Source organism: Phaseolus vulgaris, chromosome 6 (genome assembly GCF_051622355.1).
Source record: "Phaseolus vulgaris cultivar YP4 chromosome 6, ASM5162235v1, whole genome shotgun sequence".
Classification (NCBI taxonomy): Eukaryota; Viridiplantae; Streptophyta; class Magnoliopsida; order Fabales; family Fabaceae; genus Phaseolus; species Phaseolus vulgaris.
This window is the reverse complement of record NC_143503.1, coordinates 27,975,809-27,992,941: the sequence shown is the minus strand read 5'-3', so window position 1 is coordinate 27,992,941 and position 17,133 is coordinate 27,975,809. Positions and strand designations below refer to the sequence as shown.

Sequence of the window (17,133 nt, the reverse complement as noted above, 5' to 3'; positions counted from 1 at the left end):
ATTGGCTAGGGTTATGAATGATGTGTTTTAGGAAAGAAGAGAGGAAAGAACATAGTGATATTACTAGAAATATGTTTAGATGCACCTGAGTCAATTATCTATGGATTTTTACTCTCCACAGGTTGTGAAATGCAAGCTCTTGACAAACAATGAATGGTAGATGATTGTGCTAGGCTTTTGGATTGCCCTATTTGAGCGTTTTTTGCTTTTTGGAAGCCATTGGGTCAACTACCCATTTTTGTTCTCCAAAAGTTGTCATGCCCTCTGACCATTTTTAACAAGCTTGACTCATGATACATATGTTCCAACTTGAGGGAGAATGTTAAAGATATGATTTGAAGGAACAAAACATATTGAAGATTGATTGTTACTTTGAAAATGCAAAAAGTCATGTTTGGGAAATATCTACTAGCTTTGTCATTATTCACTTTGTCAGCTTCAGCAACCAACTGGTTGACATGTTCACTAAGTCTCTCTAGGGATCATGTGTTGATGATATTTGTAACAACAGGATTGTCTCATATGATACATATGCTTGAGCTTGAGTGGGAGTGTTAGAGACATGAGTTAATTATGTTAGAAATATGTTTTATTACATTAAATAAAGAGATATGATATAATTTTATAGGGAAAATTACCAAATATTTTCCATTATTAGATATTGATTTTGTTCCTTATTATTGTATCTCTTGTTCATTATAAATAAGAATACTCATGTGTGTACTCAACACATTATATTCATTATATTACATCTTAGTTTCGCTGTTTTGACACTGATCCTTTCAACGGAAATCACTCTATTATTTTTTATACCATAGTACTATTAGTTACAATCAAGTGGAACAATTTTTTCTTTTAGATTTATTTGAATTATTAAATAGTATGGGGCTGCAATAGTTTTCCACCGTTTGATTTCATTTAAGGCCAATTGTTTCCTTTTCTGTTCTTGTGTGAAAATATCTTCCACCATCACAAAAGTACTATAACTTTTCATCACCAGAAATCAAATGGACATCATGTTTGGGCTTGATGAATTTTCTTTTTGTATTTAAATTATAATGTCTTTGCAGCCATGGATGAAAGGTTAAGCTGCTATGCGCTTATTGCAAGAGCTTCTATTGATGTTACAATTCCTTTGCTCATTAGAGTATTTTCCCAGCGGGTTGCACGCCTTAATCAGGTTGGTTTTATATTTGAGGAATCAGCGGGTTCCTCTGTTCACTTTTTTCTTATGATAATTAAAAATTAATTATTAAATAAAAAATCATTATTAAATTTATATTAAAATTATAAAAATATGTGTATAAAAAATTTATATTTTATAAATTATATAATAAGAGTAGATGTAATTTTTCTTTATAAGAATTGTTACTTATAGTGGGTAGTTTTTTTACAAATTAATAAAATATGTTGTATTTATAAGGGTAAAAATGGTAAAAAATGTCTCACCAAAAAGGTAGTTATAAAACATAATCCTCTGTAGGTAAAGTTATGTATTATGTTTTTTTGGGACTCTTCGAAATGGTGTGGCTCACCCTCAGTATTTATCAGATATCACTCAATTTTGAAAATCCCAATAAAATTATCTGATAGTAAAGATTGTGTTAGAAAATGAGTTTAGATTTCTCTCTATATTTTTTTATGGAGTTTAACTTCCTTGGATGAACATTTTAGATCTGTTGGCTATTAATTTACTTTTCACCCCATCCGCTGCTTCTGAATATTAGTAATTGTTCTGACTGCAAAGATTAATATTAGTTATTGACACCTTTCAAAATAAAATGAACAATTGTTCAGAACCCTAAAATTTAGATGTCAGCCATGGGGGCTGGAGTGCCGGGAGGGGATTTCTTTTTTGTTTCATTAGGAGTATGTACATTTACACCCTTTTACAGAGACATTCTATATAGAAGTGTTCTAAAGAGAGAGAGGAATTGAGAGAAAATCTCCTTGAAAATAAAATTGAGTATTCTTTTTATGTATTCAGAGTTCTGTAATTCTTGTGTATATCAGCAAATTAACTGAGAATAGATTCTAATAGAATATTAACTGACTTAAAATATTCTAAAATATAATGAACACTAACATGTAATAGAAATCGTGTATGTTCAGAAGTCCCACACTATGGGCCTGTTTGAAGTAACTTCTCCATAAACATATAGAGAGAAAAATAAGAACAAAAAATTAACTGGTTTTCTTTAAAAGTTAAAAGTATGCTTATGCATTAACTAATTTTGTAGATGTTCTCTCATATAGTTTCTCTGAATTATAATTTTTAACTTTTTTCATAAACTAATTTTAGGTTATGCAGAAAATCGTTACATTTTTTTTTTTTTACATTTTTCTATCCTAGAACTGCCTATAGAGAAGTTTGTCCAAACAGATCCTATTTACTCTATCATCAGATAAGCAATCCAGGAAAGTAATTAAGGAGCTCTCTCCCCAGAATTTATAGTGTATTTTATTTTCATTAAAAGCCCAATGTCCATAATAGCAAGAAACCTGGAACTGCTTAGAAGATCTTCACTTTTACTTTTTCCCCTACTCCATTGCAGTTGATAAATATTGTTTAAAATCTGTCATAACCTGGAACATTCTAAGCATTATTGAGGATATGATCTAGGGCTCTAGTAACTATTATAATTAGCAAGCAATTAACTTACAACAACTGTGTTCCTTACCCCTAGATTGTTGCTATTAGAATATCTTCCCATGTTGCTGCCTAAAAATGATAAATCAATCTTTCTAGGATGCCCTCACAAGGAAAAAGGTTAACTCTTGGTTTACACCCATTAAGATTAAATGTTAGACATCAAAATAGCCATTAATTTAGCATTTTGTCGTCTATACCACCACCCTGGATCTAGGGTTATCAAAACCCCAGAATTATGTTTTGGAGACATCTTGAGGGTGTACATTATCTCACACCAAGTATAAGTGGCAAAATCAGAGTTTAGGTATATAAAAAAGATGGTGGGATTAGTTGGAATCAAATTATGGAAACTGTTGGAGATCCCACATCGACTAGAGATTAGGACATTTCATAGTATGTAAGTGGGTGCAAACCTCACCTTATAAGCTGGTTTTATGAGGTTGAGTTAAGCTTAAAGTTCACTTCTTAATATGGTATTAGAGTCATTTAAAGTCTATCCTAGCGAGAATTTGTTTGGCTTATTAGGTCACCCGCTATTGGGCCGCTTTTGAATCACCTGCAAATATATAGTCTCACGCACAAGCTGTCACTCTCGGCGTGAGGGGGTGTGCTGGAGATCTTACATCGACTAAAGATTAGAACATTTCATAGTATATAAGTGGGTCTAAACCTCACCTTTTAAGCCGGTTTTATGAGGTTGATTTAGGTTTAAAGTTCACTTCTTAATAGAAACTTGTGATGCACATGTCTTCAAAACCTAACTACAGTTTTGGTTGCAATTAAGTTGGAAACTGGTTAAAATGACTATAGATTTTTTATGAGTTTGATAGTTTATTTTGGTTATTATTTAAAAAAAATCCTTTTAATTACAATAAAACTGTACCAAATGAATATCTAAATATAAAGTACACAATAAATAGTTTCTCCTGGGAACAAATGCTTCATAATTCTTAGTGATTGTAGAATTGTTATCTTCTAATAAACAAATATGCAAAATCTGAAGTTCTATCAGAAAACTTCATAATACTGAGACTGATTTCTCTGTGTTTTTTATATATTTGTTTCGTAGTTGTGTTTTTGTTTTGTCCCTAAGTAATAAATATTTTGTGGAAGTTATGTGAATAATTTCCATAGCTCAAATTATTCATTTCATTTGTAGGGCAGGGGCATTATTGACTTGACTGAAACATTGGAAGAACTTTATTCATTATTGCTGATTATTGGTCATGTAATGGCAGATGAAGGGGAGGGGGAACTACCATTGGTATGCAATTTGTATTTTCTGTGTTTGATATATTTCATTTAGAACTGATTGTTGGTGCAGGGGATAGTGGGTTAATAAAGAGAAAATACTGGAAACAGGGATTCGGCGGGTTGATACACAATTTTTTTTTGGGTATTTCTTTTATATTTCCATTTCTTCTGTGTATCACAAACTGGCAAATATGCCAAATCTTGTGTATATAGAAAAGACTGTTCAGAAGAAATGGGTTTTATAGGGGGGATGGACAGGATAACTGTATTTCTTTAATGTTTCTATATTTAACTTTTATTATTCATTCTGGCAATGTTGACAGTAATATGCAATGTTGATTTAAGGTTACGTCATTTGTGATGTCTAGGTTCCTAATACGATACAAACCCAGTTTGTTGTTGATGTCGTTGAAGCAGATAGGCATCCTGTTATTTTACTTTCCAGGTAATTTTTCTTCTTCTGCTTTTCGGATTTGGAATTTTTTATTTGAGTTTTTTGCAAGGAATCTTATAAATGTTCTGTAGGGTTTTGACTAATGCCTGTGTTTGCTGTTTGTCTGTGAGCACATACATGACTGGCCTGATAACTTTGTCTGAGTTGAAGAGCTGTTCTTTGTTACGGTTTTTCCTAGGATAATAGTAAAGAGTTGATGCATGAAATTATGATAACATGGAGTTAACACTTTAATACAATACCTTCTGTCAAAGTTTGCATTACATAAAGTCTGATCCAATTATGCAACCATAAGACCCTTTTCCTTATGCATTAATGCAGCTCAATCATAAAATTTGCTGAGCAGTGCCTCAGTCCAGAAATGAGGGCATCAGTTTTTAGTCCCCGACTTCTGGAGGTATGTAAATCCATCTTATATAATGTTAATTTGACTCTTCTACATCCTACTATCTTCATAAATTTCTGTCCAATCTGAATATGTTGCTTTTCTTCTTTTCTTGCTTTATTTCACTGGTAGAAATAATTATCAAAATCTTATTCAGGATTCAAATCTAACCATTCAAACCCAGAACTAAAATGTTGATTTTGTTGTTCCTTGCTTTGTTTCCATTCTTCTAAATATAATTAATAATTTTGTTTTATAAGAGTTTTGTTTAAGTTGTTTTAGCTTTTTCAGATTTAAATTCGGGATATAGAACACTATATATGTATCTATATGATATATTTGAAGTAGTTTTTGTATGTAAAGAACATTACGATACTAATGATCAGCTGGACTAGTTTTTCAGAATTCTTTTAGGTTAACAACTTCCAAGTTGTTTAAAAACGAAATAAAGAGTGACATTACCATTGATAATATTTGGCTGTGTACACCAATAGAAGCCTATTATGGGTTGTTTTAAATTATGGTCTTATTTGGAGATTAAGTTTAATTAAATTTTCTGTGATTCTTTCTCATGAGGTACTTTATTACTTCTCAATCCCTTTTAAATTTATGCTCTATGCAGTCAATTATATGGTTCCTTGCAAGGTGGTCTCGTACATATTTGATGTCTTCTGATGGGATTGGAGAGAAAATATTAGATTCAGGTCATCATCATGAGCATAGTTCAAAAAAGACTTTGCTTTGCTTCTTTGGAGAACATAACCAAGGGAAACTTGTTCTTGATATTATTGTACGAATAGCTTTCATCACACTGACATCATATCCAGGAGAGAAGGATTTGCAGGTTTGAGTTTATCATTCTAACAATTTTGGGCATTCTCTTTTGCACATTATTGTCTACCTAGTTTGAATTTCTGTAACTAAGGTGATGTATATATCAAAGTTCAGACGTTCACAACTGCAATCTTTACATGCATATTTATCATAATTCTCAATAAGCAGTATATTTTACCATATTATGTAAATGTATTATAGGTGGTAGATTTTATTTTAATCAAAGAAAATAATGTTATAGAATCACTACAGAAGTTGCAAACTTAACTAAGTTAGCTCTACAACTTGTATCAATTATATGCAGTATTCTTAAAAATATTATTAAAGGGCAGGGCAGCAGACCACACCCAGCCCAAAGAAGTCAGAAACAATACAAGGAGGTACACTATCATCGAATAAACGAAGTTTTCAAATCGTAAGTTGCTAAACCATCCACACCTATTTCCCTCCCTTTAAATAAGAGAAAATTTGAAATGTGTTCTCCTTGTGGACTCTAAACATTAAGCCATCTCTTGCTTAACCTCCAGGTAACCAAAGAGCTATCATAGAAGGATTTCATAGTAGGCAAAGAATTGGTCTCAATCCAAAGAGATCTTCATCCTTTTTTAATAATAATCTCAATATGTATAACTTCCATAAACTCTACTTTAGAGGGACTATTCACATAGAGATCAATTTTAAGTGTATACAACCATGAACACCCAACAATTGACTTGTTAGATGGAAGAAGAACCAACCTGAAGTACCACTACATTGGAAAGCACACATCTCATCAATCACCACTTGGAGACTTAGGAATAGGATGAACAAGTATAATGTATGGTAAAAAGCCAATGCGTAACTGAGGCTTGTATAGTGGAAAGAAGGGTTGCACGTAGAACATGTACCTTTTAGAAAATAGGCCAATCACTTTCAAAGGAGATCGGATCCGTCGTTGATATACCCAAAGAAGTGTTGGAGAAGCATCCCAATTGTGGCAGAGTCACTGGTGGTAATGAAGGAAGATTGACGGTTGTGTGAAAGTGACTACATATGTCCTTATTAGAATAAACAATATTTATAATATGGAATGAACACTTGAATGATCGAGGTGAAAGTTTATGTTGTCCAGGTTTGAGATATGTACAAAACTTGTGGTACCAAAAACACATGCCATCAATTGCACCAAAGTCAATGACCAAAGGACCAAGGGAAGGAGTTTGAGAGAGACAAACAGATAAATTACCAATGTGCGTCGTTGAATTAGTGTTACCAGTGAATTAATGAGTCGAACACCATTTGATAAAGTCTTCAAATGTTGTTGGAATTGGTAGTGTTGGAGCAATTGGTGACTTAGTCGTAGATGCTTGGGAAATATTGTCAGAACAAGGGGGTTTCTCATGGAGCTTCCAACACCTATCAATTGTATGTCCAATGCATTGGCAATGTTTGCATTTGGACGATTTTTAGAATTTCCTATGTGATAGCGTCTATAACTATTACTCGGAGAATGAAGGGATTGTACACAAAGTATGTATCTTCATGTTTATTTGCTGAGGAATATAAAGGAACATAGATAATGTGGAAGTCACATTAGGGTTTATTGGTGTTCCCAAAATCTAATCACAGGCAAAGGTAGTTAAAAATCGACATTATGGTTAAGATCGTGGAGAACTCACAAAATCGTAAATTGTGGGATTATAAGACGAATTGTAGATTTTATTTTCTACAAAAGTATGATATATATATATATATACACCTATGAAAATAATACAAATATTTAAAACATAATCAATCACTTTGTCAATAGAGGAAGGGTTAGAAGCCCCAATTCCCAAAGCCATTAATGCTTATGCTTGTTAGGTACTCCGTAAATATAAAACAAGACACACAAAGATAGAGATAGAATACTGAAAATTCCTCTGTTTATTGTGATTCACTGTTACAGGAAGACAAGCCTTCAAAGGGAACAACCTCCCTTTCTCACAGGACTATTCCTGTTGACAAAATCTAATACTCAAAAACTGCCCTTTCCAAAACCTGTTGGTCTTTATTTAAAGACCAACCATACCCCACTAACCACTCCCTTAACGGTTTCTAATGTTTCTCCTATGGTACACCTTTCCTGTCATTTCCCTATTCTTATTTTCTGTCCTAACATTTTTATTTTGTAAAATCAATATAGGTTTATAAAAGAGGAGACATAAATGAAAAAGATCAAAACGACACAGAGATGCAAAAGAGGACTTGTTGTGACTATGATTGCTTACTGATAGTAAGGACATGCAAAAGAAACCACATGCGGATGATGGAATGAAAAGAAAATGTACATAGATGAAGGAGAAACGAAATGAAACCCAAAACTAGGTACTGCACTGCACTAGAACAACACACAAATGAAGAAACAAAACTGCGCTAGGCACCGTATCACACACAAAATAGACAGAAACGAAAACGAAGACCATGCGCATAGTTGAAGATGAATGAGTTCAAGACGCAAACCATCTATTGAATGTGAAGAAGAGGGAAAGTCATTTTTTTATTGGGCTTGAAAGGAACAAAAACCGCCGACCTGAAATAGAACTCGAAACGACAATCCTGCATTTTTTCGATTTTCAGCGACAATCCCACTGATCTCACACTGTTCCGATCATATGTTGGCATAGGAAAAGACAGAAGGTGTGAAATCGTGGAATCATACGATTCCAGGATCTAACTCTTGATTTTGACTACAATGATCACATGTAGCAGCATACTCTTGTAGTAAGCCATACGAGCCCAAGGTCATAAAGAACATGGACCATCATCTCACATCTAGTATTGTGCTACACTTTAGCATTGTAGGATACTCTATAATTCTGAGGTATTTTTAGTCTTCAACGTAAGATTAAGATATTGGATATTTTTATGTATCCAAGCCTTTTCTTCTGAAATGTTGGGATTGTGAACGAGCTACACTTATGATATTTTAAAGAAAAAAAATAGAATTGAATATGTTATTCCATGTCAAAATTATCCAAAAGGAGCATAAATTATAACATCTAAAACTTGGGTAGATGCATTCATCTTCTGAGATGTGTTGATTGGCACCCTTAACATTTATGTTTGATTGATTTAATATGCATATTTTCTTTACCATTTTTTCCTTCTAAAATTTAATAATCAATTTATAATCTGTAAGTGCAATTTATCTGTAAAAGATACTGGAATAAATGGCAAATGACCTTGTTCTTATGCAATGTATTTTTTCCTAGGGACTCACTTGTTACCAGTTACTTCATTCGCTGGTTCAGCAAAAGCATATATGCATCCACCTTGTTACCCTGGTGAGTCAATACTTATTTATGTACCTTTAAATTGATAAAACACATCAAAGTTTTGTCTTGATGCAAACTTAAGAGTCTGCATATTTTAAAATGTATTTTTTCATTAATGGGTGATTCAAGTTTGGTAAGTAGTTGCTTATAAGTTATAATAATAGAATGCTCATAGATCTGGAGCCAATAAACAGGGAAACTTTGTTTACAATACTTGCCAGAATAGAGTAAAGTTTTCATAACACTATAATGATGACAAAATGTTCAATCAAACTTTAAAACACATCATATCGATCCTTTCCTTCCTTTGTGTTTACTATCAGCATCTTCCACAATGTGTAAGTCAATGTCCTTGATAGTCTTAAGGTTGATCAGCACCTAGATCCAATAATGCATTACCGTTTTGATGTGATCTTCAGTAATCATTTCAATTTAATGGTCAATCCAGCACAGAAGTTTTTCTCATTGTTTACTTAGTTCTTATGCTCCCTGAAACTGGGAAGTATTCTGAAACAATTTTTGGTGATGGTGTAATTCTAAAAATAATGTTTCTGTAATGCTTAGGGTTTCTTAAACATTAATATGTGTTCCTCACTTTATATGCTTTCTTCATGATATATTAATTTTTTTTAATTGGTTTTAAACAATATTACAAGTGTTGTAGATACTAGAAGATATCAAATTCTCATTTATCATAAAAAAGATGTTATTTCTAATACACTCGAATCCCAAAATGACCTTCATATTTTACTATCACAGTTTGATTCGCCTGTTCATTTGGTATTATGTGCAGAATTCGTGGCATGAACTAGCAACCTCATTTTCCACTGAAAAGACTTTGATCTTGTTGGACACTGCTCATCAGGTAAGATCTTTATCTCCCACCATCTACTATGTTGTTATCAGTTGTTTTCTAAGTGCCATCAGTTTCTTGCTCCAGCGGTCTCTTGCACAAACACTTGTTCGTTCAGCTTCAGGCATAAGAAATTCAGATGCGTCTAGTCAGTGAGTATTTACTTCAACTTTCTTTTGCTATGTTTTCAAAATTTATGACACTGTAAACCTTTCAATTTATTTTTTATTTAAAGGTATGTACGAAATCTCATGGGTCCTATTGCAACATACATAGTGGAGATATCCAGGAAGAGTAATTTTAGAAGCATTGCACAACAACCAGATATTCTCCTTTCGGTGAGGGCTTGAGGAATTATTCCATTCCAATGTTTGTATGAAAATAATTCCTCAACATCATCGACATTCTGTAGGTCAGCTGCATGTTAGAACGGCTACGTGGAGCTGCAAGTGCTTCTGAACCTCGGACACAGAAGGCTATCTATGAACTAGGATTCTCCGTAATGAATCCTATTCTAGTTCTTCTTGAAGTTTATAAACATGAGGTAGCAGTCATATTTATCAGTATCTTCAGCTTATACAGTATCCTCAATGCTCTTGACAAACTCAGAAGTGTTATCTATATGGCTATCTTATTTTTTTTGTGAACATCTTATATCATATAAATTGTTCATTTTTCCAAGTCGATTTTATTGTTACTTTTCGTTTGACAAATGTGTGTAAATTTCCAAGTTTCTGACATCTTGATCTGTACTTATATGTTCTTATTGTTTAGTCTGCAGTTGTGTACCTGCTACTTAAATTTGTAGTTGACTGGGTCGATGGACAAATTACATACTTGGAGGCCCAAGAAACTGCTGCTGTTGTTGATTTCTGCATGCGTTTGCTTCAGCTGTATTCATCTCACAATATTGGCAAGGTAATTTTCTGTTATCACTTATATTGTTTTTCATATGGCAAATACTTTGGATCAGGAGGAACACCTTGACTAGTTGAACTTTCCTTTTGGTACCTCAGATTGATGAGGCTCCTCTGTGGATTTTTTTTTTCTGAAAAAAGTTAAATTATACTATTGAAGCTTTAATCTGGTTCAAGTTCAAACCATATACAAATCTCGAGGTCAGATAGTTGGAAAGGAAAATCTTTATACTCCTATACCTGCAATATTACAACCTTTATCAGTTTGTATGAAGCATAAGGGATGCGAAGTGCGTATTCATTTAAATTTGTCCCCTTTCACACTGATTTTCTTTTTTATCTCAATACCAACAATTCAAGTGTTTCAATTTTGTTATTTTGTTTGTGCTTTTTTTTTTTACTAAAATAAACAGATTTCTGTTTTTTTTATGTGTTTATCGAATATGCTTATTTTGAAAATAAGTTTTTTTCATGTTATTTTAATAAGAAAGTCTGATCTGCTTCTTAAATGATATTTTACAAATTGTTTACTTCAAACACACTTATTTTTAAGTGTAAACAACTGGCCCTATATAAAGTCAATATATTGTTGCTAATTCAATTTTTCTTTTTCGTTATTTTAAAAATATTCTCTCTCATGTTCCATTCGCCCCTTTTCAGATATCACTAAGTCTGTCAAGCAGCTTACTTACTGAGGCTAAAACAGATAAGTATAGAGATTTGCGTGCGCTTCTTCAACTTCTCTCAAGTCTTTGCTCTAAAGACATGGTAAAGATTTTCTTTGCATAATTTATTTGACTAGCAGTTGGAAAGAGGTTACCTGCCTCTCATACTCATACTTAACATAAGTGCAACTTAACTAAAAAATTCTTAATGTGGCAGATTGATTTCTCGTCAGATTCAATTGAAGCCCAAGGCACTAACATATCTCAGGTAATATCAAGATTACATTTACCAGTTTCATGTAAAGTCGGACAGTGAATTTCTAATGCATGTGTCTTGTAGGTGGTTTACTTTGGTCTTCACATGGTCGCACCGCTGATTTCTATGGAACTCTTAAAATATCCCAAACTTTGTCATGATGTAAGATATTTTTGTGCTATGCGAAGTAAAACGGGACTGATTGTTATCCAAAACTAAATACTGTATAATTTATTTGCAGTATTTTTCTCTCCTTTCACATATGTTGGAGGTTTATCCTGAAACATTTGCGCTACTAAATAGTGAAGCCTTTGCTCATATACTTGGAACCCTCGATTTTGGTCTTCACCATCAGGTAATATTTGTAATGTGCTTTTTCTTTAATAATCAATATTATAGAATGAAGCAGTTAGAAACTAATCTGATTAAGCTGCGATAAGCTTAAGTAGTTTTTCAATAGTTTAGCATTCTTTTCTAGTGTCCTAAATAAACTTCTTTGAAAAAAGGGATAAATTCCACTGTGTATTACACAGTTCACAGATGAATTTTTTTTCTAGTTGGTAATTTATGATTGTGCTTAGAATATGGGCTATCCTTTCCGGATTTTGCAGGACGCAGATGTGGTTAGTAAGAGTCTGAGAGCTCTGCAAGCTCTGGCTTCTTACCACTACAAAGAGACTGGTAACGGTAATATAGGCTTGGGTGCCCACACCGTGGGTCTTAAGGATTCAAGTGGGAATGTTTCAGAAGGTCTTTTGAGCCGTTTTCTTCGTTCACTGCTGCAGCTCCTCCTTTTTGAGGATTATAGGTGAGAATACAAAGGAAATTCTTTTTTCCCTTTTTCCTTTCTGTTTTACCAAGCCTGACAATGTATTGGACCTTGAGAGTGGGATTGTTTATCTAAACTAGCATACAAAGATCAATATGGATAATTTAGCACTATTACTCGAATATATGTACTGCATTTGTCACTCAATTAGCGGGTCATCTATTATCTCCTCCCCTCCCCCCTCCTCTTTTGGTCATAGATTATAGAAGCCCAACTTGTAAAAGCATGGTAGGGTGAAGGTGTGGAGAGTCTACTCTAGGATGAATAAAAAACAACAGATTTAGGAATCTGTTTCTGTGAAGGAAGTTCTTATCTGTTGTCATGCTATTCTAAATTTATTATTATCTGGCAGTTTGTATATCTAAATCTAGTCTAGTTATCTTTAATAAGTGGCTCTTTTGGATCGGGTGCTCATCAAATTTTTGGAGTTTGATTTTCAAATAAATACACCAACAAAGTTTTGTCCCACCAGGTGAAGACGTTGTCTACATGGATCACTTGATGTCATTCAACTCAGTTAAAAGCTTCCCGAATATTGTATGCTATGACATTTTCTTTGACAACTTACTCCAAAGTTCTTCTTAGTCTCCCTCCTTTTCATAGGATTACAAACCATACAATTTGTTCTTCTAATTGGTGCAGCTGTGTCTCTAGTAGCCTTCTTTGTATGTGTCCAAATTATCCTAACTAATTTTTGGTCATATTTTCCTAAATATGTCCTACCCTAAGGTTTACTCGTATATAATCATTCCATATCTTGTCCTTTCTTGTGTGGCCATACATCCATCCATCAGAAGGGAGAACGTTTTCATTATGATACTCGTTACTCGTACCTTTCTCTAATGTGAGAATGATAGTAACACTTTTTCCAACTCACTTACAGGTTGAAATTTATTGAAAAGTATAAAATCAGGAGAGAAAATCCACCACCAAAATTTGTGGCTTTCAATAAATTTCAGTCAGTAATAAAGAGTGCGATCCTAATATTTCTCATTCTCATGTCCCTTTGAAAACCTAACATTCATTGCTTATAGTACTACCTCTGATCTCATATATAAGTGAAAAAAAAGCACACTTTATGTACTTTTTGTTTTACAAGGAAGCATTCTAGGAAGAATATTAAAATATTGGTAAAATTTAATACACTTGGCTGTTTTCCATGGTCTATGTGAAGTTGTTTCTATTTTGCTTATAATGATAAACACTGTAACACAGTTAATTCTATAGTGGGTGTATCAAATGAATGTGCAAGTCAAATAATGTGCCATCTTTTAGAGCACACCCACATACTTTATTTTCAAGTATGTCACGAGTTTAATAAAATTTGTTGGATGATTTATTTTAAATATGCAAACAAATTATCCACACAAATACCTCTGTTTCCTAGTTCCTAGTATAATGTTACTAAACGGCCACTCCACATCTTAGTTAATACTGTTCAAAGTCACATTGCAATTGACTAACAGTGTTACCCTTGTTATTTCAGTCCGGATCTGATCAGTGTTGCAGCAGATGCTCTCCTTCCTTTAATCCTGTGTGAGCAAGGCCTGTATCAGGTGAGTCTCTGACTTGCATTTGGTAAAAAAATTCTATGCAAGTTCGAGGTTACAAACATGCTTTCTTAAATTTTCATAGCTAACATGTTTGAACTAGTATTGTAAGATTGATGTATAAATGATCATAGTGTTGCTTGTTCTCTTCAATGGTGAATATGCAAGTTGCGTTACTTTTCATATCAGGAATATATTTTATATTTTTGTTCAGTGTGCATCTAAATCCATTTCAAATCAGCATACATTCGTTCAACGACTTGATTAGTGAAAAACTTAGCTTGTCTGTTGCTATTGGTGACTTACTTTCCCAAAAGAACCTGCATTATTAACCAGCTTATATTCTATGTTTTTTTTGGGGGGAGGGAATTCAAACTTAAGTTTTTAAGAAAATTTTACATAATCAGTTACCATACAATATATTCTTTTATTCCTTCTATGATTTCCTCCTTTTATTTTATGGATTGTGGGAAATTTCTTTACAGAGATTGGGGAATGAATTGATAGAAAGACAACAAGATCCAGCACTCAAAACTAGGCTGGCAAATGCATTTCACACACTAACAATGGCAAATCAGCTTTCTTCCTCCCTGGATCGAATAAATTACCAGAGGTTTAGAAAAAATCTTAATAGCTTCCTAGTTGAAGTTCGTGGATTTCTGAGGACCATGTGATCAACTGTGTATGGCCTGTGGTTTATAAAGCTTCCAAAGTGGAGTTGAGATTCCTACTGATCAAGCCAGCAGCTGAAGATAAACGTAGAGAGCTAATCTCTTGGCATACAAATTATTTGGGTTTACACCGTGTCCTATGTTCACTGGGCTTTCCTCAGTTATATCATATCACTTGGGTTGTTTGCAAAAGTAAAAGCTTCTTTTTTGCTTGTCAGAGGTTATTACACTAGTAGAAAAGCTGCCCGAAGATCTTAGTTGCAATTCAATGACAATAGTTGTGGAGGCACATTCTTTTATGGAAAAATGCATCCTTGTGTAGATATATATTACTATCACTTAGTTTGGCAGGAGCCTCTCTTTCTATGAACCCTTTCATGTTTGTGCTCTAATGCACAGGCTCAAAGTCCGTTCAGATCCGTTAGATATACTGAACCATTCCTAAGCTTGTGAAACTTACGCTTTCACGGAAGCTGATTGTTGAGAAGATCAAAATGCTAAAGTGATTTTGTTCATACAAGTTTTGCAGTTATGTTTGTAAAACTATAACTATGGCTCCATCTTAGTTCTTTATCTTATGTTAAGGTCTTGCTCATCACTATGTACAGTTACGTGTGACTGTTAATTCAATTGTCGAGTAACAATCATCAAAGCTCAATCTTGATTTAGCTCCATAATTTCTTTTACTTCACTAATATACAATGAGGATGACTTCTAGTGATCGCCTGGGGAAATTCATTCATAATATTAGTAGTACCTTGCAAATTTTGTTATAACCCCAAATAACTAAGTACGTACAGACAAACTTATATCACATGTCTGTAATAACCAACAAAGAGTTTATATAAGTATTTTGAAATTTCAACATAAGCATGTATACATGTTTATTCTTCACAGAACAGAAATATTTTATGCTCCTTCAGAAATTTCTTTTAGATGTCTAACAATTTATTAATGTATTAAGAACAATCATATCAAAAGCTACTTACAAAATACACGAATGGTATTAAATATCAATTTGATATGTCATGGACTAAAACAATTTGATCTGCATTAAATATCAAATTATCTTATTTATCAAAAACACTATTAATCTAAAAGTTCCAATGAATAAATAATCTTCTAGAATACTTATATTAATTGTGTGTCGATATTGCAATAAATTTCTTAGTTTTTCACCACCTTAAGTTATTATGATAAAGCAAGCTATAGTGTATTCTTTCATAATGGATTTCTACTTAATGCTACAAGCTACAAAAATATCTCAACATATATCTTATATATTTAACCTCAAATCATTTAATCCTCCATTGAATACTTACACATAATTACTCAAATGTAAGCTAAAAAAATCTTATTTCCCGTCGTATCAATTTCATATATATAATCTTAAAATAAAGAGCAAATTTGTTCGGCGAAATATAATTTGCTAAACAAATTTAAATCTCAAATGAATTCTTTGCTATCTGGTTAAGGCGATTGTCATCTAGATGAATTTTCAGGACTCAAAAAAATAACATATTTCATAATAGCACACATACAACTAATTAACATTTCTAAAAGACAAGGACAAAGTTGGATTTAAAACGTTGTGAATGGACATAAAAAGTGGATCATAAATCATCTCAATTTCAAAAGTTTACCTATACTGTTTTCATATTTCGAACATTCCTTCTACATGTATATATTTTATTTTTATCATCATAAGATTCCTATTAATAATATTTTTTTAATCAAAATCAAATAACATCACATCAACTTATTGACAAGTATCTAGATCCTAAATTTTAGACTCAATCTAACAGAAAATTTCAATTTTTCGTGTTCCACATATCCTCATAACTCAAAACAAACTTAACTACTTAAATAATTTTCTCTTAACTTACAGTTCTTCATTTCTTAGACAACAAAGAGATTTGAATTGACATCAAACTCTGAATAAGATAACAAAATACCAGCAAATCAATCAAAACACTCATTAGAGAGAGAAAAGAGTTAAACAAATAATATTTAACTTTAAAATACTTATCCATAGATTAAATAATTAAGGATATGAAGATTTTAGAACAAGAGATGATGGGAATGCAAAACAAGAATACATGATTCTTTGACATTCTTAGGAGCAACTTGAGTTGGTCATGAAATGACACTTTATTTAGAATTGGATCAATGTTCTAATTCAAGAACTCACCAAGACTTTGCACCAACCAAAACTCATATGGAGGTCCATATATTGTCAAATGGAATCAAAACACAAGGAATGAAGAACAAGAATTGAAAGCTGGACAGAATTGAAATGCTAAACTACTGAACCGAACAGAAACAAAGAAACAAAGCTGGAAATACAACTTTAAAACTGTGCAAATGAAAGGAAAGACTAGGAAACTAAAAACTACCGAATGAAAATTGAAGAAAAGGAAGAAGAACACTTATAGAAGAAGCTTGCTGGATTTTGAGAATTGGAGAAGCCATTCACGCCACTTGGTTCCTTGTTCCAAGATAAGTGATGGAGTGCC

At 32.9% G+C, this 17,133-nt stretch overlaps 1 protein-coding gene across 4 annotated transcripts in view; it reads left to right on the top strand.

The window, feature by feature from the left end:
* The window catches only part of LOC137831830 (exportin-4 protein), a 30,758-nt gene extending 15,450 nt beyond the window's left edge, over window positions 1–15,308 (top strand). For 2 of the 4 annotated variants that reach the window (XM_068639674.2, XM_068639677.2), the window contains exons 15-32: window positions 1,071–1,180; window positions 3,813–3,917; window positions 4,276–4,352; window positions 4,683–4,758; window positions 5,369–5,590; window positions 8,814–8,885; window positions 9,670–9,741; window positions 9,817–9,881; window positions 9,965–10,067; window positions 10,142–10,273; window positions 10,504–10,647; window positions 11,307–11,414; window positions 11,529–11,579; window positions 11,652–11,729; window positions 11,809–11,922; window positions 12,179–12,375; window positions 13,883–13,952; window positions 14,432–15,308. In XM_068639674.2, coding sequence (XP_068495775.2) covers window positions 1,071–1,180; window positions 3,813–3,917; window positions 4,276–4,352; window positions 4,683–4,758; window positions 5,369–5,590; window positions 8,814–8,885; window positions 9,670–9,741; window positions 9,817–9,881; window positions 9,965–10,067; window positions 10,142–10,273; window positions 10,504–10,647; window positions 11,307–11,414; window positions 11,529–11,579; window positions 11,652–11,729; window positions 11,809–11,922; window positions 12,179–12,375; window positions 13,883–13,952; window positions 14,432–14,620 — 1,985 coding nt within the window. In that variant the 3' untranslated portion in view covers window positions 14,621–15,308. Of the gene's footprint in view, window positions 1–1,070; window positions 1,181–3,812; window positions 3,918–4,275; window positions 4,353–4,682; window positions 4,759–5,368; window positions 5,591–8,813; window positions 8,886–9,669; window positions 9,742–9,803; window positions 9,882–9,964; window positions 10,068–10,141; window positions 10,274–10,503; window positions 10,648–11,306; window positions 11,415–11,528; window positions 11,580–11,651; window positions 11,730–11,808; window positions 11,923–12,178; window positions 12,376–13,882; window positions 13,953–14,431 lie in introns of all 4 variants that reach the window. The other 2 variants (XR_011084484.2, XR_011084487.2) reach the window with 2 other exon arrangements.
* Window positions 15,309–17,133: the final 1,825 nt, after the last annotated feature.